The sequence below is a fragment of the Leucopleurus acutus genome, assembly GCF_964270905.1.
Source record: "Leucopleurus acutus genome assembly, chromosome: 16".
Classification (NCBI taxonomy): Eukaryota; Metazoa; Chordata; class Mammalia; order Artiodactyla; family Delphinidae; genus Leucopleurus; species Leucopleurus acutus.
Window position 1 is genome coordinate 45350196 of NC_139158.1, and position 25665 is coordinate 45375860.

General features: G+C 47.6%; 1 protein-coding gene across 1 annotated transcript in view; it reads left to right on the forward strand.

Annotated features, from left to right (window-relative positions):
• The window catches only part of LOC309973637 (kinesin-like protein KIF16B), a 288133-nt gene extending 269112 nt beyond the window's left edge, over positions 1–19021 (forward strand). The window contains exon 26 of the mRNA XM_082857986.1: positions 18775–19021. Within this exon, the coding sequence (XP_082714112.1) occupies positions 18775–18933 (159 nt within the window). The 3' untranslated portion in view covers positions 18934–19021. The remainder of the gene's footprint in view (positions 1–18774) is intronic.
• Positions 19022–25665: the final 6644 nt, after the last annotated feature.

Genomic DNA, 25665 nt, shown 5'->3' on the forward strand with positions numbered 1-25665 from the left:
AGACAGGGAAGGAAAAGCCAGACCCTAAAGCCGTCTTCGTGACTTTGGACCTGAACCACAGGACAGGGAGGGGCCCATGGAGTGCTTTAAGCAGAGGAGTGGAGGAATGAGATTTCACTACCGTGGAGAGAATGGCAGGAGCAGGGAGGCGGAGGCAGGGAGAGCAATGGCCAGGCTATTACTGTCTCCAGATAAGACGTGACGGTGGCCTGAAGGAGGATGCGATGGCAGTTGGGGTGGAGGAAAGTGGAAGGATTAGAGAGACACACCGGAGCTAGAGTCAGCATGACTGGCCACTCAGTTGAATGAGAGCTGAGGGCAGTGATGAAATGAGCATGTGTGCCCAAGACCCGCCACATTAATCTTAACAAGACGGTGAGATTTAGTGTTAAATACATCTGTGAATTCTGCATTTCTACACACAACTCGTGGTACTGAAATAGTGCTTTTTTTTTTTTTTACCACTTCACTAACGTAGGGTTTGGAAGCTGTATTAGTCAGTATTCTCCAGAGGAGCAGAACCCAGGATGTGTACGTGGGAAGAGGTTTGCTATAAGGAATTGGCTCCTGCAGTTATGGAGGCTGAGGAGTCCCAAGATGTGTAGTCGGCAGGCGGAGATCAGGGAGAGTAATGGTGTGGGTCCAGCCCGAGCCCAAAAGCCTGAGAACCAGGAGAGCCGGTGATGTGCGTTGCGTTCTGCAAGTTGACGTTTCCATTTAAGCCCAAAGACAGGAAGGACTGCTGCGCCAGCTCAGCGCAGTCAGGCAGGAGTTCCTTGTACCCGGAGAGCGTCCGCCCTTTTGCTCAGCCGAGCAGATGAGGCCCACCGACGCGAGGGAAGACAGTGTGCGCCACTCAGTCTGTTGACGCAAATGTTCATCTCCTCCAGAAACAGCCTTACAGACACACCGGAATGACGTTTGACCAAATATCTGGGCACCTCGTGGCCCAGCCCAGTCGACACATAAAACTAACCACGACAGAAGCCATTTCCATTCACCCCAGATACAGCTGCAGTGGTCATTTTTCCATTTTTGAGGCTTTTGATATTCTAATATCAGTCCCACCTCATGTACAGTCCCCATTAAATCAGTAACATCTGTCATCTTCCTGGCGCCTGTGTTCGCCTACAAGGTGTTTGGGGGCTTGACACATACAACAGAGATTCTCCAGCTCTTTCCTCCTTATGGAAATAGCGTCAGATGAAAGGAACGCGTCGCAGCTCAGTACGGCAAGCTGAAGAGCTGGGCGTGCTCCGCTGTGGAGTTCAGTACAGAACATTTTTCATTGCCTGGGGTTACTTTTAAAAGCAAAATGACACGAAGCTTGAATATTGCCGAGGTAAACCACAGCTGGAGGATTGTTCCTGCTCTCCTCCTAGATACAGCGAGGCATCGCTATTTGTTTTCTTGTATTAAATGTCTCCCTGCCTCTTTAACAGAAGCAGGCATCACGAGTGGCGTGGATGCATGGGGCAGGCGGCCTGGGCTCCCTCCTCCGTCGCCCGTACCTGGAGGTAGCTTGGCCCGCCTTGCTTGGACACAGGTGTGAGCCCCAAGTGCCTGCTGGCCTCACTGTTTACCCTGCATCACGAGATGCTGTTTCATCTTTTCTCCCTCTGCCGCCGCCCCTGCCAACTCACATTCATGCTGCGGCACAGCAGGCATGGGGAGGAAGGGTCTTCTAAACCGAAGCACTTAATTAGCTCCTGGGCCCCAGGGGGAGTGTCAGATGGAAACACAGCTAAAAGTGGAGGGAAGGAACAGCCGTGATGGATGGTGGAGGGAACACCTGCCTCCTTCCGGTGACGCCGAGTTACTAAAATTGTTTTGGAATTAGTGACTCTTTTGAGTCATGTGTACGATAGTGTCATGTTTATATCAGTAATTTCTAGCAGTGTTCGCGTTTGTTCATTTAGACTTTCTCGCTGCTGCCAGAAGCTGCTTTTTCTTTTCCCCCAGTGCACACATTGCCCTGGGTGTAGATAAAGGGGTGTCCCCGTGAGGTTCTAGTCCCTTCCTGGGAACCAGATTGTCCTTTAGGGCCCCGGATTGTGTTGTTGTAGGTGCATCACAATCGTGTTAGTCGTCACGTGAGGAGGAGACATGCCATGATGAATTATTAATTACAAATAGGGTAAAGCATGATCTGATAAGATATAGATTTTACTATAGATTGTATTATGTGGATATAATTATAGGCAGTTATAAGTATAGTTATATAGGTGAATATAAACATAGGTTATAACTGTATAAGTAATAAGTGTAGAGATGTCAGTTTTTGATATAATTCAATATTGTGTATAGATATAATTCTATAGATAGAGTTATGTAAGAGAATAAAATAAGAGTCCACTCTTGTAAAAACAGAAAGCACAGGAGCACCTGGAAGTGACTGCAGAGCAGCCTAGGCCCGGGGCTCTGCCCTGGCAGCCGTCCCGGCTTCTCCTGTCGAGATGCCACAGTCCCGCTTGGTGGGTGTCAGCTGAGACCGTGGTGGGGTCGGGAGCTCACGGGCACCTCTCTGTCTTCTGAGTGCTCCGCAGTCATTTGATGATAGATTCACTTAGGCCCAGTGCGTGAGCCACATTCGCCTGAGTTATCGCCTAAGGTTGCAATAAAACTTGAATTTAAAGTCCTTTAAAAATGCCTGTTGAGCCTTAGGAAAAGAATGAGTAAGCTTGCTGCGTGATCAGAAAGTCCTCATCAGAAAGCCATACGCTAAAGACACAGTGAGGGCGCTTGGGAGGAGAAGCAGCTGAGCCGAGAGCAGAGACCGACTGCGCATCCCTGGCTCCCAGCGTGGGTAGCCTGGGCCGCTGAACTGGGCCCCCTCCTTACAGCCACGGCCAGGGTCCCCTCCATCACTGCCAGCCCGAGGCCCGTCCCACAGCTGATACATACCGTGTGCTGTTCCCTGGCCCCTGACCCCCTGTGACACTGGCCGCGGCCTGGCAGTTCCAGCCTGTGCTGGTGGCATCCCCTGGGGTCTCTCAGCTCTTCCCTCTCGGCCTCCTCCAAAGCCAACGCCAGTCCGGGGCCGGAGGGAGGTGAGGCTCTGGAGGGAGCACAGGGAGGGTTGCAAGTCTGTGGCTGCACCTGCCGGCCTCCCCTCCTTTCCAGGGACGTTGCGACGCACAGTCTCCATGTTTCTCAGAGTCCCCAGCAGGACTGGCCCAGTCACGCACGGTGGTGACCTGCTCGGCAGCACCGTTGGCTTTTCTTGTTTTCTCTCTCTCTTACTTTCCCACCCCTTTGCTTCTGTGTCCAAGATCCCCCCCCAAATAAGTGACCCCAGTCTCTGCTCTCAGAGGATCTCAAACTGCTCTTATGGGTTGGGTGTCTATCCTTCCTGACCATTTTGCTGTGTGTGTGTATGTGGGTGAGAGAGAGAGAGAGAGAGAACCTATTGCTCTTTTGTGTGTGTGTATATATAGTTTTTGAAACTTTGTTTTAAATCAGTTATGGATGTGCTGGAGTAAGCCTGGGTCACATCCACCCGGACCTCCCTTCTCCATCCTCCTTTGATGTCTCTCCAGGTGTTTCCCCTGCTTCCTGTGCTCCGTGTTTTCCTCTTGACTTACTCCCTCGTTTTGATGGAGCACATCCCTAGTAGTTTCCTAAATAAGAACGGACGTGTAGGAGGTACATTTCTAGAGACATGTCTGTTGAGGTCTTTCTTCACCTGCCCCCTGGCTGGATAGAATGTATTAGTTGGAAACCATTTCGCTCTGTAGTTCAGAGGGGTCGCTTCTTTGTTTTCTGATTCCACGGCTGCTGTCAAGCGGTTCAAAGCCATTTCGATTCCTCATCCTTCAGATGCGACGTGATTCTGTCTCTCTCCCTCCCTCCCTCGCTCTGTCCCCAGCGTTCAGAGAGCTCACGGTTCTTCTGCTTGGTGATCGCCCTTCCTTCTGCAGGCTTCTATCTGCGTGGACTCTTTCTCTCACATCCTTCATCTCTGGGAGATTTTTGTGATCATTTCCTCTTTGAAGGTTTTTCCGTTTCTTTCTGGATTCCCGTTTGCCTGTGTTGGGCCTCCTGGCCTGGCCCCCCTCTCATTGTCCTTTACTCTGCTTTCCATTTCGCCCTCCTTACCTAGTCCTTCCCTGCAGGTGGTTTGAGAAGCATTGCGCCACGCGTCCCACCTCACCCTGCCTTCCCTTGCTTTAACGTTCTGCTGGTTACTTTTGTATCTTCTAGTGTTGCTATAAAGCTAGAGGCCTAAATTCTTGCTTCCGGAAAGAGTCAGTTTTGTTTATTTCCATTGAGGTCAGCCTGGCTCCTCTTCATACATTTTCTTCGCTGCAGCAGCCCGAAAGGCACGATCAGAATTCTTCCTGCGCTTTTGTTTGAGAACTGCTGTCTCTGTCCTGTCTCCACCAAGTTTTCTGCTCACTGTTTATATCAGCATTGGGGAATTATCTTTTCTCTTCTATGAAGCCCCTCCCAGTTGGCGTTAGGCTTTCCTGAAGATGCTTCAGTTCCCTTCACTCCATTCGTTCAGCTTTGTCTTCTAGGTAAGTCGTGCTTTTCTTAGATGAAAGGTGCTCATCGTGGCCTGTGCCAGCCAACCTCCACACCCTCCTTTGTTGCCTTCATAAACTGCATCTTTATTTCTAAATTCCGCCAGCTATTTTTTTCCCTTTTCTCTTCTATACACTCCACATACATTTCATAGTGGTAATGAAGCAGCGTTGTTGCAGCCCTTAGAGACAATATTTGGGGGGAACAAATGGAGAAGAACATCAGTTTGTTCCAATTCCATATGACTTTTTATCTTTATTGTTTGCCCTTGTAAAACTCCCATCCATTTTTAGATAGCTTTATTTTTATTCCCAGCAGTTCACTGCAATGTGTTTACATTTACATATATAATAGTCATTCCAGGCAAGCAGAAAAAAAACCAAAACTTTCTCTAGTCTGTTTTCTAATTGAGATCACCTGTCTCATTTATAAGTAAAATGAAGAAACCGTTATTGAAATCAAGAAGAAAAAAAAATTGCTAATCAAAGATGAAAATGTCAGTAAATGAAGCCATCGCCTTTTTCTCAATGGATTTTTTTAACCAGCTAGCAGCGGAAAAGCTGGTGGGTCATAAGGCTCGTACTTGAGGCTCTGCAGTGAGTGCTGTGGGCAGCGAGGGGCCCTGTCTGCTCTCACCATCTCCATAGTCTGGGGTATTTATTCTTCTCGGTACATGTTGTTGCGATTCCCCTTTCCTTTCCCATTTATAGTGCATCTTCCAGTTCACAAAAATTGCATTTATTTGAAGTTTCTCATTTGCAAGAATCTGGCTATAATAATTCAGGTAATAGCGCGGTCTCTATGAACTGACCTTCCTTACTTGGAAAGGCAGTTTTCTTGTGGCAGAGTCTGCAGATGTCACGTTAGCCCACCGATTCTTCGATTAAATGGCCCCATCGCTTTCTGCAGGATCCCCTCGCTGGTGAGATTTCTTTTTGATCTGTAAGATCTTTCCACCCACATTTTGTCAGTACTTTTTAACTTTTACTGCCCAGCCCTGCAGTTGAAAACAGTCATGGATGTTACAGGTTTGGACGACTGAAAGACTGATGCTTACAAACTCTTGGGGTTCATTTGGCGTTTCACACAGCCAGACACGAGTGTCCAGAAGAACACATGTCATCATCCTCCTGGTTGGCAGCATCCCTCACTTCTCTTCTGCAGCAGCTTCTCAGATTTTAAGAGCTGTCCAGGACAGTTTTAAACGTTTCCAAAGTTTGGCTTTGAATCATAAGTTGATGTGTTGGATGTCGTTCTATATAGTAAATAAGTAAATATCCCTTGTTTGAGAGAAAGAAGATACCGTAAACCCATGACATTTTGCTACAAGCTAAGGTCCTAAGGAAAGAAAACTCATGCCTTTGTCAAGATCTAATTACCTAATGGCCATCTTGGTGTCAGTCATCTAATGGAGACTGTCTTTCAGGAAGTACACGGATTCAGTGTCTATATTTTTTAACTTAGATGCTTAATTCTGTAGATAATATCTGTTTGGTAAAGGAATTTAGTTTCATTTCCCTATATAAAATACAGATCTATCCTTTTTGAAAGTCAGAGGTGTTCCATTTAGAGAAGTTTTGATCTGGCTTTTCTCCCATCCTCCACCTTCCCTGACCTAGTGCAGCCTCAGCCATTGTCCCCTGTGAAGGGGATCATTGGTGCAGATAATCCAAACCCCCAGCTAATCCTCTCTGTGGGGCAGGGTCACAGGCCCACCACTCGGGGCCACGGTCCTCTTCACACCTGGGGCGCGACCGCAGCTCTCCCCGGGGCGTAGGGCCGGGTGGACCCTGAGGAGTAACTCCCGAGGCAGGAGGATAACCTGCCAGGCAGATAGTCCCACAGGGATCATCGGGAACCCCTGGTCCAGAGAACAAAAAAGGGGCAGTGGGTCTTCCCCCCCAGAGTCTCCGGAGCTTACCTTCTTACCCTGAATTCAGGGTCTCAGTGTTACTCAGTGATGGCCCAGTTCAAGGCCAGCCAAGGCGCACTTGCCATCGATACACAGATGACCTTAGGTCAGACTCGAAAGGGAAGGATCGTTCTGCTCTCCCACAGGCGTGGCCGGTGGAAAGGGACGAGATCGTCATTCTGGGTTCTCGAAGCATCGCACTGCATCCAGCTCCTGGGTTCCACTAGAAGGGAGACTTTGGGATGCCAGTAATTCGTGTGCAACCGCTTCTTGATTCTCAAGTGTTTTGGGACCTGGTTCTTTAAGTGCATTGTAGCCAGGAGGTGCCACACACAGCAAGATTCTCATTTGAACGTCTGTCAGTCATGTTGGTCACTGGGAGCTGCCCTTTTCCCTCCAAATGTCAGGAACCTCTTTGAAGGTTTATACAGTGCTGGGAGGAATCATGAACTTAGAAACAAAGAAAAGAATAGGGTTTTTGGTTTGTTTCTGTTTTTGTTTTCCCCCTAGATGGCAGTTTACAGAATTTCAGTATCCAAAGTGTATCTTAAAATGATCTTTCATGTGACTGAATTGATGCAATCTCATAATAAAACGTAAAGGCTAAGGAGTTGCTTCTTGTGGATGAGCAGGGAAAGTGATTTTTTTTTTTTTTTTTGACATAGAATCTACTCCTGGTGAAGGTCTTTTATACTTGGAATCTACAAGGGAAATGTATGGATTTTTATCTATGATTTGTAGCTTTTCGGTTTCACATATTTTCAGAGTATCTTCAATCTCTGAATCCTGATTTATGAATGGTGAGTCATGCTTTGTGTTTTTTTAAAGAAGACTAGTGGATTTGAAACTACACTAGAACTAAAATTTACCATTTATTTAATAACATTTTCAATGGAAATGGGAATAATTCTCTTAGAAATAGTTTCCTCTTATGTTCCTATATTTAAAGGATTAATTTTTGAAATTGGTGCTAAGGAACTTGTGTTGCAGATTTGCTTTGTGCTTTCAGTAAAAAGCAGTGAATAATATAATCAGACAGAAGTTTAACCTTTGTCAAGGCTTAAGCTGAATTCTCTCTATAACCTGTAGACAAGAGGTTTCCAAGGGGCTATTTGAACACCTTTATTATTTTAAAAAAAGTAAATTCTTACACATAAATAAATAAACATCATTGCTATTTCCAACCATTTATGGGATAAATAAGGTCATTTTTTATGTTAAATTATAAAATTGAAATGTAAAATCCCCAGCAAAGCATTTACTTAAGAAAAGATCTTTCAGAGGATAGTTAACTTACCTGCTATAGTTAGATTTTTTCTTTTTAATATGATTCTCCATTTTGAAAAACATGTTAAATCTTCCTTCCTTTAAAGTAACCCTTGGAATAAAGGGTCTGCCAGTATCTGCTATGAGGTGACTTCGGAAAAAACATTCCAGATTCTTGCTGTCCTCTACTTTCCTTTGAAGGGGAAAACATTAAAGTCAAATACCTCATGCTTTAAGCCCATGTGTTTCTAAACATCCAAAAGAGGAGAAAATTAACATATTTGCCCATGAACTCCCAGAGGACAAAGCTGTGTAGATAATAGTGTCAATGACTTAATAAATACTCACTGTGAATTGGGCCCTGCTCGAAGCGCTTGACAGACAGCAGCTCATTTAATATTCTGATCCTTAAAAGATAGTCCGGGGGCTTCCCTGGTGGTGCAGTGGTTGAGAGTCCGCCTGCTGATGCAGGGGACACGGGTTCGTGCCCCGGTCCGGGAGGATCCCGCATGCCGCGGAGAGGCTGGGCCCGTGAGCCATGGCCGCTGAGCCTGCACGTCCGGAGCCTGTTGCTCCGCAGCGGGAGAGGCCACAACAGTGAGAGGCCCGCGTACCGCAAAAAAAAAAAAAAAAAAAAAGAGAGTCCGATGAGGAAGCAGAGGTGCAGAGGCATTCGGGGACTTTCTGTCCCTGTGCTGTAAGGTCCCCGCGCCCAGCGTGGTGGCTGCAGAATGACTGAGTGCCCAAGGAGCTGGCTTGCTGAGCAGAGTTGGACTGCAGCAGCCATGTGGTCTCAACGGCCGAGGCGTGTCTCCAGGGCTGTCTTCCAACCTCCCCTCCGTGCTGAGGGTGTTGAGTTGCTCTGCATCTGTGTTTAGCCGGTTACCAATCTCTTACAAAGATCCAGTAAGCAAAAGTCAAAGAACCAGAGTGAGCCCTGGGGACTGGGTTCCTCCCAGCATTCTCCCATATTTTGCTTTAACCGAACAAAGTCGACAGCGGGGTCTGTGAGCCAGTCCGGAAGCTCTTCGCCTCCTACCCCCTCACAGCTGACAAGTGGTGTCGCTTCCAGCTCACAGGTACCCCATACACTGAACTACTCTCTCCTCCTTTGTGAGACGAAAAGATGGGACTGCTCATGACTTGTGCTCTGGAGCAAAGCTTAACCAGCTTCTTAGTCCACGCAGACCTTGGCCTTTCTGATGTGGCCTGTTTTTTTTGTGGCCGTGCTGGTTGGCCAGGCTGGGGTCATCGGGATCGTTGAAGCCGCTTAATACCCCAAGCAAGAACGTCAACCTGTAAAGATTGAATATTACATGGACTTGAAATGCACGTCCCTTATAAAAATTTTAAAGCTTGCTGGATTTTATTAGAATATGTGAACCAGACTGAGTATATTAAATTTATGAGTCCAATTGATGCAGTACCATAATAATTCAATATAATATGCTTATGTCATTAAACTCATAAAGAAGAGTCTCTGAATAGCTGTAATGAATAGTTCAGATTCTGTAATCACAGACTAGCGTTTTCACCCTGATGAATTTCAAGTGGGAGCACTCAGAATTCTATACAATATCAGGAAATAAATGCCATATTTCAAATGATTACTTATTCCAAGTATTTACTGTAAAACCTAGGACAGAAAAGAAATGCCGCACAGACAGAATTATTATTAGAAATACAGAAAAGGTCGGAAGAGGTTGGCATGAGGCATAAATCAGAAACCAAAGAAACTTTATTCTGCTTCGACTAATATCATTTATTCCCTCATCTCTTACCTTGTTCCCAAATACATGTATCTCGGTAATCTATCACCGAGTAATAAACTACCCCAAAACTTAGTGCCTTAAAGAAACTACCACTTTATTGCTTATGATGCTGTGGTTCTGGAACGTGGGCAGGGTGGTGGAACCACCCACTGGGTGGTTCATCTTTTCCAAGGGTCTCTGTCAGGTCTGGCCACTTGTGTGGCTGCATTCAGATTACAGCTCCACTAAGGACTGGGCTCAGCTGGGGTACTGGAACCTGCAAGGTGACCTCTTCACTCTCGGCATTACCTCCAGTGCATTCTCTTGGTTAAAACAAGTCACAGGCTCCACCCAGAAGGCCTGGCAGGACTCCATGGATCAGAGAGAAGAGAGGCTGCCGGAGCACAGTGCTGGACCCCCGGTCTGAGACCTGGTTGAGAGCTGATCTGGGGGCAGAGCCTTCCAGAAGTGTGTCCCCCACGCTGAACAGGGCACAGTCCAGTGCTGCTGGACCACTGGCCGTGCCCCAAGCTCTGCTGCCCCACCACGAGGCTTTGTACACGCTCTGCCCTCTGCCGGGAACAGGCTTCCCTCAGCATCTTCCCCTGCTTGATTCTTTCGCACCCCTCAGGTCTTGGCATAAATGTCACCAATTCCCAGGACGAGGCTGGCTGCCTTTCCGAGTGTTCCAAAAGCATCTCATTCCTGTTTTCCTGGAGCCACATTTTAATTCCTGCTTTTCCTGCCCACCTCCCTGAAGGGCCTTCGCGTTACTCAGGACGGAAATGAGGCTCGTCCGTTACTGAATCCACAGCAGTGCTGACAGGAGGAAAGCTCTCAGTAAATATTTGTTGGATTCATGAATGGGGTCTGAAGAGAGGCGTCAACAGAGAATAATCCGTGATTCAGCCCTTAAAGGACAAGCAGGGTTTAGACGATGGAAGCACAGCACCAGTAAGAATGACTCTGAACCACGAGGATGTGGTACGGGCAGCCCAGGCACCCTGGAAGGGCAGGCTCCGGGCCTGTCATATTCAGTGCTGGACATCCAGTACCCACACGCTGCTTCGTGGGGAGCAGGTGTGCAGTAACCGTGCAGAGGATGAGTGATCTGCCTGAATCAAACTGTCCCAATTTTATCAGAGTGTGAGGACATTTGGGGGCGTGTTGGGAAAGGAACCCAGCATCTCCACCAGCTGATCCAGTGGAGACAAATTTTAGGATTCCTAAATATTCAGAGAGAAGTGTTCAGACTAGAACGTATGGGAGCTTAGAACGGGGAAGACTCAACGGGGTGAATAGTATCGACCTGCCTGGGTCAATTCATAACACTTGGCCAATGGTGACCAGACCTCTCTGGGGTCTAGAAATATCCCAGTGTGCCTCCCTCCAGGCCGGATCCATCTTCAGAGCCCACCAGTCGATGATGAAGCCTCCAGGTACTGCAAGGTGAATGAAACCTCTAAGTCTTATTGGAATGAGAGTTGTCTTTAAGCTGCCACCATGGCTAATGAGTTCTGGAAATGAGGAGTGCCATTGAACTGTCTTCCCTGTTAATATGTCACAGTGGAAAGGTAGCTCAAGCCCTATTACATTTTTAAAGAACATCTCAATTTTAATAATTTCAATGGCTTTAAATTAAATTATGGATTGATGTTAAAATTCTGTAAAATGAAGAGAGCTCCACAACAATGAGATGTCCGGAAAATCATTAGGATGGCATGGCTGGGGTGAAATATTGCTGGTGTTACAATAGGTTACAGTTACAGCCGTGAGCCCTATTAAAACGGAAACTTTCTAATAACATAAAATGGTCATGACTTTATCCCCCTGCTAATTAAAATAGAAGGAAGCCAAAAGATAAAAAGGTAAGGTCTTTCAAATGCTTCTGAGGCCCTATTCTCATTCCCATCTCTTACACACACACACACACACACACACACACGCGCGCGCGCGCGCGCGTGCGCGCACGGGTGCACGTGGTGGTTGATTGAAATTCAAGGTAGATTCTGAGAGCCTACATGATAGGGGTGTGAACAGCCCCAGAGAGGGGGGCTGCGTTTATATTTACATTCACACCTTACGTTGCAGGCTTAAAGGATTTTCCTCAAGAATTTCGAGGACTTTCTCCCAATTTGAAGAGCCAGTCGTTCTGTCAGCCTCTTTCTTACAGTCGTCGAACTTGGCTAAGTCCCTTGAGATCTCAGTCTTCTCATCTGTAAACAGAGGATCCACACACCTGTCTTCCTTTTCCCCAGTGTGTCTCAGGGGCCATAGGAGCTCCTGAGCCAGGAAAAGCACTTTGTATCAGTACCAAGTACCAGCAGACCCACAGCCAGGTTCAAGGCCCGTCATAATCTCCTTTGAGCCCTACTTTTCCCCAGGCTGAGCCCTCCACACGCTGGCCTTTCTCCCTGTTCACATCCTTCGCTGAGCATGGGTACCACACACCTTCCCTCCTTTCCCTGATCTCAAACGTTCCTTTCCTTCCGGATCCCAGACTTCAAAGGGAATGGCTGCAAGATGGGAGCGGCCCCACTGTTTAACGCCCTGCTGAGCTCCCAGGTTTTTGCCTGGACGGGCTGCAGAGCACGTGGTCATCCCTATGAGCAGACTAGCATTTTATCCAGAAGTTCCCAAGTTGAAAGGAAGAACCCAGCAGAGGCTACTGGAAGGCCAGCTTTTACGCGGGTTATTCCAGAAACTCAAGTACTTTTCCTTTCTTTCATATAGGAGGTCACACGTGAATCATGTTAATATTATGACCTTCGTCAAGCATGTCTAAAGTGAAGTAGCACGTAGCAACACATTATATTTTTCACTTTTGCCCCTTAATGCAGTGTGTCGATGGAAGTGCCAGGCTAAAGCTCTAAAATAATTGACTAAATTCTTGCTGAATTGCCCTGTGTTGCTGTAGGGAGTGTGCTTTGCCTTTCAGAACTCATTAACACAGCCAACAGACCATATTAGTCTGTGTTTTGGTTCAAAGATTAATAACGTTTGGTGGTTGTGTTTTGAAATGGTGTTGGAATTTTAAAAATTGGCCCCTGTGTGTATGTGAGTTTGGGGCAGGAGGCTTCCAGCTGACTGCTTGGGTGGGAATGGACCTCTGGGATGCACTGACCCATCTGAAAACCTCTTAGGATTGACCTCTTCCTAAGAGAAGTGCCCTGGGCAGATGCCTTGATCCCACAACAGACTGGCCCCCCAGGAGTTGGATGTGGTGTAGATGGAAGGCTTCCTCTGATTCCTGATGGGTACCTGCCAACACCCCAGGGGACTGTCAGTTAACTTTATGGCAAACAGTAGAAAATGACTTTGTAAGCCCACCTCCTTACAAAGACCACAGACAGAATGGGCAGATCAGAAGCTCTTCTGCATCTGCCCTGAATTTCTTAGGTAAACTCTAGTTGCTCTATAGCACCAGTTCTGCAGCCTGGAAGAGGCTTGCCCCAGAGGACCCTTTGGTCCCAGCAGGCCCCGAGTGGTATCTTGATTAGCAGTTTGGGTATGAGGTACCCATCCCAGACTGTGAGTGGGAATAAAATCACCAGTCCTCTTCCGCAAGTCAGGCAGATAACCAATCCCTGAAGAAGGGGAGGGTATTTTTCAGAAGGGAATCTGAATGCTGTTTGGGAAGGGAAACGGAGGAAGGGCAGTCGAAAAATGGCCAGTGCGCAGCAAAGCACTGTAAGGAAGATATGGTAGCATGAGCAGAGCTGCGTAGGACTCCGTGTTGAAGAGTAGACACCTCACAGGAGAGAGGTCTCTGCCCCAGGCTTGTGTGGAACATTCACTCTAGACAACCCCGTGTCCCTGTCCCCATGAGAGCGCCGTCAGGCCGGGAAAGGCAGCATCTGGCCCAAGCAGCTGAGATGCCCAGCGCTATCGGCCTGGCCCAGTGAGCGCAGTGCCAGGAGACGGGGGTCAACCAGAGAAGAAGGGGCTGGTGGATGCTGTGGACGGCAGTCTGGTGACTGAGACCAGCCTCTGGAGTTGGGAGATGTGGGTGTGAGTCCTGACTCTCCCACTTCCATGCTCTGTGACCTCTGGGACATCACTTAAGCCTCCCAGACCTCAGTTTTTGCATCGAGAAGATGGAGATGATAATAGTCTCTACCTCATAGAGTTGTTGTGGTAATTAAATGAGGTAGACCATTAAAAGCTCTCAGCGTGCCTAGAACATTGCAAGCCTTTGATGAATGGCCTCTCCATGAGAGGAGCGAGGAAGGAGCTGGTCAGCTTGGTGTGTGCATGTGGGGGACAGTCCCAAGGAGATACTCGGAGGGGTGTTATAGGTAAGAGTTAAAGAAAATAAACAACTACCTTGGAAAGAAGGTGTCAAGGAAATAAACAACTACCTTGGAAAGAAGGTGTCAGGAGCCTGGTGGGGGGTGTCTCTGGCAATCATTGCACCCCTCATCCTTCCACTGGTCTCTCTTGGCCTCCCCTTTGAAAGCTCACGGTCCCCTGCAGGATTTAATTTTTGTTCTGAGGGCATTTTACAAAGCACATGCCAGTTTCACATTGTGTGGAACAGACCCACGGGGGCCCATCTCTCCCAGTGACTTCTGTCTCCCCCCACCCCGCTCACTGCCCCTGTGTAGATTGCCTTTAAAAAAACAATAAAACATGCCCACAGCCTGTAGAAGAAGGAGAGTTTATGAAGTCAAGGTATTCAGCGTCAGTACTGAAGTATGCCTTAAAGATTAGCCACCTACACTTGATTTTCTGAAAGCATTGATAAGAAGAGACCTTATATTTTATTTTTTTTTTGCGGTACGCGGGCCTCTCACTTCTGTGGCCTCTCCCGTTGCGGAGCACAGGCTCCGGACGCGCAGGCTCAGCGGCCATGGCTCACGGGCCCAGCCGCTCCGCAGCATGTGGGATTTTCCCGGACCGGGGCACGAACCCGCGTGCCCTGCATCGGCAGGCGGACTCTCAACCACTGTGCCACCAGGGAAGCCCAAAGACCTTATATTTTATACTGCTGGTCCAAGAGGCTAAAAGTAAAAAGCCTAGATAGGTGTCTAATATATCTGTTATTCTTAAACCTTTTTTGCCAACTTGGAAAACAACTCACGGGCCTCCGTCTCCAGCATAGTTGTGTTTTCCTTCTCTCCCTTCATCTTCTCTCCCCCCGCCCCTCCCCCCCCATCCCCAGACCCCATCCCCGGATCCCATCCCATCCTCTCTCGCCCTCTAACAGCCGGCATGTCTTTGTGCTCCATTTCCTGGTCCCTCCCTTTCCCTCAATTGCTCACTCTGAGACATCTCCAGACCCCCTCTTGCTCTGCCACTTCCCAGTTTGCAATCTTCCTGAAAGAAGATTGGGTTTCGTCTGACTTTCGTCCTCCAAGTATCTGAGGCAGGGCTGGAATGTTGCCGAACCTTCGCAGCGGCCCTGACCCAGGGTATTTCTCAGAGCAGAGACTCAGGTGTGACCCCCCACCACCACCAGGGAGGGCAAGGGTTGCCTGCCTTGCGTGGTCCCTAATGGCTACAGAGATTTAAATGTGCCTGCTTTTCTTTCTGATTTTAATGGAGAAGATGCTGAGTGAAAGAAACAAATTGGATATTGGATTTCACAGATCCTTCTCCTGCTTTGCCCTTCTGACCCTGATAAGCCACTGAAATTCCCGATGTCCTTGAGTTTTTGTAATACTCCCCTATGAAGTGAACTGCCCTGGGGAGGCAGCTCGGCTTCTGGACTTGTTTTCACACACCAGGGAGGGCGGGGGGGTGTCTATGGATCAACAGTAGAGGGAGAGCTTTGACAGGAAGCACTTTAATTTTCTCCCTTCAGCCGCAGGTGCTGTGGAAAACATTGAGGGCACAGGCAGCAAAAATTACTAATATAAATGTGTGTATTTAAGTATGTATTTTACATATATTTATAATGTATATTGACTGTGTGCTATAGCAGCCTTCTAGTACAATGGCTGGTCTTGGACCGAGGCCTGAAGCCCTAAGGGGAAACTTCTTTATTGGAGGAATAGCAATAAACTAGACTCACCGGACACCATTATATGGAAGTAGATTTCATTACTGAAGAAGTGCAGACAAAAGAATCCAACTCATCACCCCTGCACACCCCTCGGTTCCAGTCAGTGGGTGGGCATGGGCACGTGGAATATTAGGCAGCAGTTGAAACGAACAGACCACAGCTCACCCAGCCAGGGGCACGAATCTCTCAAACATCACGTTAAGCAGTGGAAACCAGATACAGAAGAGTGCACCCTGTGGGATCCCATCAATATGAAGTTCAAAACCTGGCAGAACTAATCGATGGTGCCAGAAGCCAAGATGGCAGTTACCCTGAAGGGAAAGAGTGTGCAGAGGGCTGTCTGGGCTCCAAAAATGTTGTGATATTTTTATTCCAATGCTGAGCACGCCAGCGTGTTCACTTTTTGAAAAGTCATTAGGCTGTACATTCATGATGGTTGCTGTTTTCTCTTTGTACACTTCAATTTTTTAAAAATTAACTCATCAAAATCAGTCATCAAGGTTGCTTGTAAGCACTTTTCCCCAGCTCGGCAGTGTGCCCGGGATGACGGGGAATTACAGAGAAGAGTGAGATGCTGTCTGTGACCTCAGGAACCTTCTGGAAATTTAGTTCCATCTGGTGTCCCCGGCTCCACCCCTAGCCCTTTGGGTTTGTCATTCACCAGAAAGAATTTGCTCAGCCCACCTGTGTCCTGTGGCTCTGGACACAGACGACTCACCCCATACATTTTAGAGCATCCCGAGGTCACCGCAAAGATCACTTCCTAATCGCAGCATGTCTTTGACCAAGGGAGCGGTCTAGGTAAAGGGAGCCAAGGCTGCCCTGTTCTGCTGAGTCGAGATTTGTCTTGCAAGGAAAAAGCTCTTCCGTAATGCTTAAAATCAGTTGGCTCAGATCCTTCTATCTGGTGGTTTCATCGAGGTGTACTGATGCGTTTATTTTGAGAAAAGCCATCACCTGCAGCTACTTCCCTGCTCTCTCTTTATGGTGCTGCCCGGGCAGGGAAGGGGGTCTCCAATACGTTCTTTTTGCCTTTTTTCTAGTTTTTATTTTCACTTCTCTTTTCATTATCCCTTCAGGCTTTACTGGCCCTTCAAAGGGCCCCTGCTTCATGAACTAATGATGACAGATGTTGATACAACATCGGTTGCCGGATTTAAACACCTTCCATCCGGTTAGAATTCATCTGGAAGGCAAGCTTGAATTGCGCTTTAGTCTGCACTTGAGCGCGGCCGTGGGGACACGGGCTGCACAGGAGCTGCTGAGATGACGATTGTGCTCCCGCTTCTCACCACGAAGGGGTGTAGTTCACACACAGCGGTGAGCTCGCTCCCTGTCCTTGTGCCAGATCATCTCTCTCTCCATCTTGCACAGTTAGCTGCACACATGCATTTCATCGTGAGCGTTGGCTGGTCGGGTTTGGTCGATATTTCCTAGTTACTGTGTTTGCTGGACCTCGGGTCCTTCCAGGTCAATGTTCTCAGCTTTCCTCCCTCACAGAAAAGTCAAGGCAGGTTCCCTTTTGCTTCTCTGATGCAAATAAGTACTGGAGCGAGGTCTTCATCTTCTAGCAATTGGTTTTGGCACCTTCTTACCTCTACCTGATCTCTCTTTCAAGAGCCCTTCTTGAGCAATTACCATGAGACCAGGAAGTTAGGAATATTGAACAAAGGGAAAAGAGTCTTGAGTTAAAAACCCTTGTTTTCAAGTCTTCTCTCTTGGTTACTAGCCTTGCTCCCCGGATAATGGGTGTTACAGTAATAAAATAATAATAAAAATAATAAAATAATAATAAAAAATAATAAAAAGAGGTAATTCTAGGCAGAGTATGACGATAACTTATGAAGAATATGAAGGTATTTTATCTTATGAAGATAAGATAAAATTAGGTGACTTAGGAAACTTCTGGGTGTGGTACAAATGTTTGTCACCTTGCTTTGGTGAAGGTTTCACAGGCATCTACGTGTGTCAGCACTCCTCAGTTGATGAGTACCTTTGAAGGATATGCAGTTATTGGGCATCAGTTATACATCCATAAAGCATAAAAAATTAGAAGTTTGAAGATTTTTAGAATCTGTAAATTGCGATACAAATGTTAATCATTAGTAATCCTTGTTACTGTTTTTAAGAAAGTAGCTAACATTTTCCTTAAGCAGAATGTCTTCTTTCACAGGTAAATTTGAGGTTGGCAGTTCGTTCAGGTAGCTGAATTCGACTTCCCCCAGGCCAGGGTTTCTCATCTGTGGCACTAGTGCCATTTGGAACCAAATAATTGTCTGCACAGAGGCTGTACTGGGCATTGTAGGATGTTAGCTGCATCCCCGGCCTCCACCCGCTAGGTACACCGCCCCCCTTGTGGCAATCAGAAATGTCTATGGGGCAGATACCCTGGCTTGGGGACCACTGTTCTAGGCCATGTTTCATAGACAAGTTTTTTTGTTACTCAGAGTCCCTAATTACTATGTTTAATTTGTGACAGGATTTATACTTTTTAAACCAACTGAGACAGTAATAAAGATTCAGGCCTAAAACTGCTCCCATCCATATTTTCTGTTATAGAAAACGTTTGCCTGACCTGAAATATGTGAACTATTTCTGTCCTCTTTTCCTTTAACACATCCTGCTGGCACCCATGTCTGATTTCAGCCCCAGCATCTTGGGTCCTGGTCTCAGACGTGCTTTGCATGTTTGATGCCAGAAGAGGCAGCCGATGCTGTGACAGACGTGTGCAGGGGGGAGGGGCGAACACGGGGTTCAGAGCAATTAATCTTAGCAACAGCTTCCTTTTACTGGTGATCATAGGATTTGTAAAGGGGTCTGCAAATATCAGTGCTTGCTACGGACCCTCTCGTCCCCAGTATTGCTTTTCCTTTGGTTTACGAGAAGGATCCAAAGCAGAGAAAGCCTGTGCCCTTTAAAAATGCTCGTTTAGCATCATGCAGACCGCTAGCCTTTTTGTTCTCCTCTTAGTTGCCTTTTAATGAGTGATTTGGGGGGGGGATGACTTTATTAACTAGCAACACTATTGCTGGAACGCAGACCCCAAGCCCAGCCGCCACTGCCCAGCATCCCTCTGGGTGTTGTGTGCAGACAGGTCCAAGCCGTGTCCTAGGAGCCAGGAAGCGTCACCTGCACGCCGGGCACCATGGCTGCTCCCCAGGTGGGTCTGATGGGGCAAAGGCGGCGGCGGAGCATCCCTGCGCTGTTTCTAATGACAGTGGCAGCTCCTCCCCGCTCCACGGGACGTTCCTTCCCCCTCCCCCTGCCCCACAGTGTCTTGACCGTGTTTTTGCCTCTTGTCTCTTCCCCAGAGGTACCTCAGGGACTTTTTCAGCGTGATGCTCCAGTCAGCGACGTCCCCGCTGCACATCGACAAGGTGGGGCTGACACTGTCCAAACACACCGTCTGCGAGTTCTCGCCGTTCTTCAAGAAGGGCGTCTTCGACTACAGCAGCCACGGGACGGGGTAGGGCCGGAGATGGGGCCACGCCACGCAGTGCCTTCTCGTCCGAGCGGCCCCCCAGTCGGGGGCCTGGACCCCTCACCGCTTCCTCCTAGTGCCTGAGCGGAGCGTGGGGCTGGGGGGCCGGGCTGGCTGACGGTGACCTTGACGGCGGCTGTCCCTGCCCCTCGCGGGTGCATGTGGCCTTCTCCCTGTTGTGTGCAGAATCCGTCCCCCTGGCTCCATCACCCTGGGTCCCCGGGGCCGAGCCAGCCTGGGGCTTCCCGAGGTGGGTGGCTGACCACACCTCCCTAATGACTTTCATCTGGTTTCCTCTTTCACCAAAATATACTCTTATTTTTTTATATTCCTTCCATGTGGCTGGCTCCCAAGAAAAGCATTTTAAGTTATTTCATTGTATTTTGCTTTTTCCCCATTTGAGTCTGAACTTTTTATATAATCCCTAAGCACTGATGTTTACACAGAATTTCATATTCTGCAAAAGGGATTTTCGGTCCAGTCATGACTGGAGTCTTCCATGCTTGACGCATTGGATGTAGGTGACATCGACTTCTATAAATCCATTCAAATAGGATATTTGTTAAATCTTGAATATTCAAGAAGTTTTTCCCAAATGGCGGCCGTGCACTCTCAAGCTTTCTCCGCTAAGCACAAAACGAGCGCCTCGCTGAATGCATATTTTTAAACATTTTGTTCACATTTTTGTTACTGAATCTACTGGATCTTTAGCTGAAAGACTAGAATTTACTGTAGTTTATTAACGATCCCTTAAATCACTCAGGACTTAATGTAGCATCACACATCTATGTACAGTAAAACTGCTTCGTTTTACTAAAGAGAAAAATGTGAGAAGAAAAAATATATATGTGGTATATATTGAAATGTATATAATTCTGCCTATAGGTTTATATATGTACACACTCCTGTATGATAGTTATATCAAAATATGTAATCATTCACTCCAGATTTATTAAAGGTATTTGTTTTTTCAAGACTTAAATTGAGCTGCTATCAATATTAAATGAAGTTATGGAATCTACCCTGTAGCTCAGTTTGAGTTTGTGACATGATCGTTCTTACTGGTCTGTTTAAAAATTTATCTAACGTTCTTGGAAACATACATAATGTATAATTTAGCATTCCTGTAGTAGAAGATGCCCTTATAGCTATGAATGAAGTCATAGATGAATGGGTAAGAAGACATGCTTGCATTCAACCTTCGAGAATATGCCTTCACAACCGAGCTCTCCAGTCTGAAAAGTATATTTAAAGATGCAATTATCCCGATAAGGGGGAAAATTATTATTGTACTAATTAGATATCATAGTTTAGCGTGAAAAAAAATGAGGGTTTGTTTTGTTTTTTTTTTTAAATTGCTGCAGGAAGACTTGCTTTTGAGTGCAGTTGTGATTACAGGGAGAGGTTAGGGGTAATTACTACTAGAGAATTTAAACCTAGAGATTAAAGGATAAAAGCTGGGAGATAATTAACCATAGGTCATTTATCTAAAAGGAGTCAAAGCTCTGAAGATTGTCCCTCATTTGCTCAGTAAACGAAATGGTTTTCTTCACCTGAGCAGATAATCTGTCTCCTGCCCTTTTGGACCCGTATCCGAGGCCAGGCTCCTGGCAGGTGTTTTCACTAGAATCACACAGGGCACAAGAACAACTTGGCAAGAATAAATATCTGTGTTTGTAGGAAGCGCAGGAATTGGAAGATTCTTTGATTCCAATCCTCATCTGAGGTACTTAGTATTGAGTTGGGGGTTCAAGTACTGGCCGGCTCTGGGTAAATCCGGCTGTAACACACGGGCATCATTTCACCTCTCTGAACCTCAGTCCCCATCTGAGAATCACACTGTTGCACAAGGGGACCTCTCGGTTCCGATCCAGCCCAGAGTGACAGGCAGAGGGACTGTCACCAGTGTGTGGACGCGAACTGAAAACTTCTGATCGGACTCAAACAGCACCTTAATCTGAGTAAAACTTGAGGGAGTGTTGGCAAGCCAATGAAAAATCTCCTCTAAACAAGGAATGGGATCCCTTTCTGGGATGAAGAGTAGGTGACAGAGGCAGGATGACAAAACTGAAGCTGCATTAATTTGGACGAATTCAAAGGAGTAAAAGAAAATTAGCAAGTATGTATCTTATAACTTTCAAGTGCATCAGATAACAAAGGAATGCCAAGCTGACCACTAAAGGCGGTTCAGAGTGAGGTACCACCAATTTATACATGCTTTTGTAGTCAGCTGGAGAAATCTAAGGAGCTTCAACAGAATTCTTTATTTAGGAAGCTTTTTTTTTTTTTTTTTTTTTTTTTTTTTTTTTTTGCGGTATGTGAGCCTCACTGTTGTGGCCTCTCCCGTTGCGGAGCACAGGCTCCGGACGCGCAGGCTCAGCGGCCATGGCTCATGGGCCCAGCCGTTCTGCGGCATGTGGGATCTTCCCGGACCAGGGCACGAACCCATGTCCCCTGCATCGGCAGGCGGACTCTCAACCACTGCGCCACCAGGGAAGCCCTATTTAGGAAGCTTTAGCATGTCCTCCTGGGTCTTGCTCACACACTGAAATATGTGCACCAAACTTGTGTGGCTCACAAGTAGCAGCCCTTCAGCCTGGCTCCCACCCAGACCTTGCTGTTTCTGAACCAGAAAGATTCAAATTCAGCCCGATAATTAACCAAGGCATGTGAGTAGGGGGTAACCAAGTCTCGCTGGCTCCTTAATGATGGACATCTAGAAGATTCCTGGCCCACAATGTAGAGATGCTCTGAAGATTCATGAACAGGGTATCCAGGCCCCAGGGTGCTTCTTTTTATATTTGTTTGCAGAAAGAGCTAGTTCTGCTCAATCTGGCCCCCAGCTACCCACTCAGAGCTCTGGGCAGACTCTTTCATGAGTCTGAAACAGAAGCTTTCACGGCCTAGAGCATCCGTGAACTCAAAGTGTAGCTGCTGCGGGCATGCAGTCCCCAGCCTCAGAGCTGAGCCACATTGGTGTTCTGGGTTCAACTTTTACAGATGGGATTCCCCCCCCCCCCCCCGAATACATCCCCCAGCACGTAGTCCCACGCCTGCCCCACTGTTTCCTCCAGCTTGTTCTTGGAGACGGAGAGCAGTGTGGCATCGTAATGTGGCTGGTTTTTACTCATTCTGCACCCACCACAGGCAAGCCGCATCCCCTCAGAGAAAGCGCAGGTAACGATTCAAGCCTGATGCAAGAGAGAATATTCAGTGACCTCTTGCTTCCAAAGGGTTGTGTTGGAAAGAGGTTTTTACATTCACTGTCTTTTACAAATGCTTAGAATGGTGCCTGGATGTTTCATGAGTCTGGAGTTGAACGTTTCTGCCCCAGGAGACCCTGTCCTCCCATATCCTACACACTGCAGCAGTGGTTCAGTTTGGACTTTGTTCCTGGAAAGGAGTAAGGAAATTTAGGTGAAATAACTCCATGGCAAAATCAAATGCTTCTATGTTATTTACATAATCATGAGAGGCCATTCATGTCTTGGAAAAACTAATTAAAGAAAGACCCTCTAAGGTGAATCATTCTTGACAAATTGAGCCTGTATAGCCCTCCTTTTATGACAGGGCTCTTTCCACAGGCAAGAGGAGGACCTGACTGTTGACCTTTACCTTTGGTTTCGAGTGCTTTTTCTGATGCTAATATAGTAGGTAGAAAATGATTCTGTGAGGCTCACATGTAAAATTTTGCACATACAGAGTTATTTCCAAGTTGAAACAAACCTACCAGTTCCTTACTGTAAATTTCTACAGCATCATATTTCAAATTGATCCTATGATAGTGCCTGGGAGTTAGCAGGGTCATGTTGGAATTGGCCAGGCTGATACCTTCAGAAGGCTTCTTTATTTGGGAATCCAGTAGAACCAGTTACATGTAAAGTGGTGGGAGGGACAGAAAGGCAGTTGACTGACCTGAAGGGGTTCAGGGTTGTGACTTCACCCTTGTTCCCTGCAAATAGCATTCGCACACGCTTTTCACTGTGGAATTACAGACAACTAGAACTCTGGCACCTAAGGCTACCCCGTGCCTTTCTAGGAGTGTCTCCCTTCTGTGTATCTCTTGCTGAATGACTAAATTCAAAACGTCCTTTCTTTAACTATACTCATTTGGTACCCCTGTATTTTAAAATCATGAGGCTTTTTTCCTAAGGGTTATCTCTCCCAAAACTGACTCTTCTGTGGGAATTTGAGATTCATCAGTTTGGTTTTGCTGCTTCTCCGTTGCTGGAAAGGCAGACTCTTCCCCATTCAGAGAGAGACAAGTGGATGTGTTTGCAAAAGAGATGCACAAGGCATCTCTCTTCAAGCGTTGAAGATGGGGAGGTGCACTGGTACAAAATTTGAAACGCGTGGAGGAAGATGCGTCAGTAGAAAGCCCCACGTTGGGTTAGCATCACAAAAAAGTCAGGTCACCAGAAAGAGAAACCGTTCTCCAGAATTTAAATCTGGAAAAAAAAAAAAAATGAAAAATATTGTTAAATAGCCTCACTGCTCGAAAGCAGAGTTACTTTCCTCCAAGTGTCAGGAATCCTTACGCACAGTTAATATTTGCGGAAGTTGCTGTATCTTTCCAGTAGCCCTTCAAGTTGTGCCTGAGAGCTGCTCACTAAAGAACAGCCCGAGGGTGGCTCCTTCTTCATTTCTTTGCCAGGCAGGAAGGAGGGAGGGAGGGAAGGAGGGACCTGCTTTTTCAAAGCATCACGGACCATCTTCAGAGAAAAGAATCACAGTGAATAAGAATACCAATTTGTGGTGATTAAGAACTTTTTGAATATTTGCACTTTGGTTGATGCCAAACTCTCTTAGCTTTTCTCCTCCAAATGAGAAGCCATGGACAAGGAGGGGGTGACTTGCTGTCATATATGATGTTTTTCTCCTGTGGTGTTTTGAGCCTTGATTTCAATGAATGTAATAAAAGTCAGTTCACAGAGGGTGCAGGCCTTCTCTTGTGGAGTAATGTTAGGATACTGGTTATTTATCCTCTGTAAGTGGATGGAGAAGGTCAAGTTTACAGTCATAAGGGATTTCCCATGCCTTCAGATATAGGGGCAGCTGCCACGCTCCACTCACCGTCTGGAGCAGAGGGCTTCTCTGAAGAGGCCGTGGTCCCTGGGCTCGCTCTTGTGGGATGTGCTGCCATGTGTGCCACTAATCAGAAAACCAGTTCCACAGGCCACTGTCTGTCCCCACCTCGTTAGCACACAGGGTGAGCCGTCCCTGGGTGCCAGCCCCTCTGCTGCTCTGTGCCCTTTGGGGGCCGGGAGGTGGGGGACAGGCAGGAGGGAGGTGAGCCTGGGACAGTCCATAAGGTATGGATAGCACTTGCCCTACTTGAAGCCACTGGTATAAACTCATGTCATGGCCACCTCTCCATTCTCTTCCTGCAGTGGGAGGATGGAGGGAGGGTCAGCCCGAACTCTGGCGCTTCTCGTGACCCCACTGGCCACATGCTGTGTCGAGGACCTGGCTGAGAGAGAGGCACAGAGCGTGCTCAAAGCTGGCTGTGCCTCCCTCATTCCTGGTCCTCAGGGGCCTGGCCTGCCCATCAGTGCCCCACGCTCCACCGGCTAGTTGTTAGCACAAATTCTTCTGCTTCACCTCCTCTGTTCCCGCCAGGTGCCCCTGCACAGGGGCGAGCCGCTGTGTGCTAAGGGCCTGCCCTCAGGGGCTGTCATGCCACCCAGAGCCAGACCGATAGTTGCAGGTACGTGACTGCAAATTGAGATAAATGTTACAAAGGCAGAGCAGGAGATGCCAGGGGAGGATGTACTAGAGAAACAGTCTTACCTGGGGGGCTCCAAGGTTTCCCTGAGCAGGTGATGTGTGAGCGGAGAGGTGGCCCCAGAGGGCGGAAGGAGCTGCAGCGTGAAGGGAATATGTCAGGGAGACAGCCATCAGGTTTGGGGCACCTGAGGGCTGCGGGCCAGGATTCTGCAAATGGGATCGTGCTTCCCATCAGCTTCCACTGTTTTCGGAAGGATATTCCTGGGGGAGGAAGATAAGAGCACGTGGCAACTAGGACAGCCTTCAAAGCCGCGTGTAAGAGGGAGAAACAAACTTCCTGATGAAGTGTTAACAACCAAGGGGCACGATCTGGGCCCAGGGGTCCTCTCCTGTCCTGCGACTGGAACTTTGACCTCTGGCGTGTTTGGGGCTCTGAGATTTCAGAGGCCCGAGGCCCTTGCCGTTGAGACGCGTGATCTCCCCAGACCGTCGGAAGTCCAGCTGGGCTTGGAGCCGGAGGTGAGCGCTCGCTAACTGGTACACTGAGTTCTTGCTCCAGTTGAAGCCTGGCCCTAACACTCATCGGCTACCAGTTGATTCTGGGAGAACAATCTAGAAACCTTCCCCCCCAAACTCCCACACAGCCCATCCCTGGGTTGCTGTCTCTGCCACTTGCTGGGAGCTGATCTCCATGGCCTCTGCCCTCCAGGAGCTCACCTGCAAAGGTAAAATTTGTTCCAAACCTTTATTGGAGGTCAAGAGACTGGACACTCGTCTCTCGAAGCAGCCACAGCCGTGTACCTGCTCAGTGCAATACTCGTCACGTGGGAAATGACACCACAAGTATCTCCTGCCTCATCCGGACTTAGCTACAGGCTAGTTTTCTTGAAATGGAAAGAAGTATTCAAAGACTGTTTTAAAAAGGCAAGGAGCCAAAACATTCTAGGACACCCATTCCTGGGCCAAAAAGAGTTGGTTTTTCTCTGTTCTTATG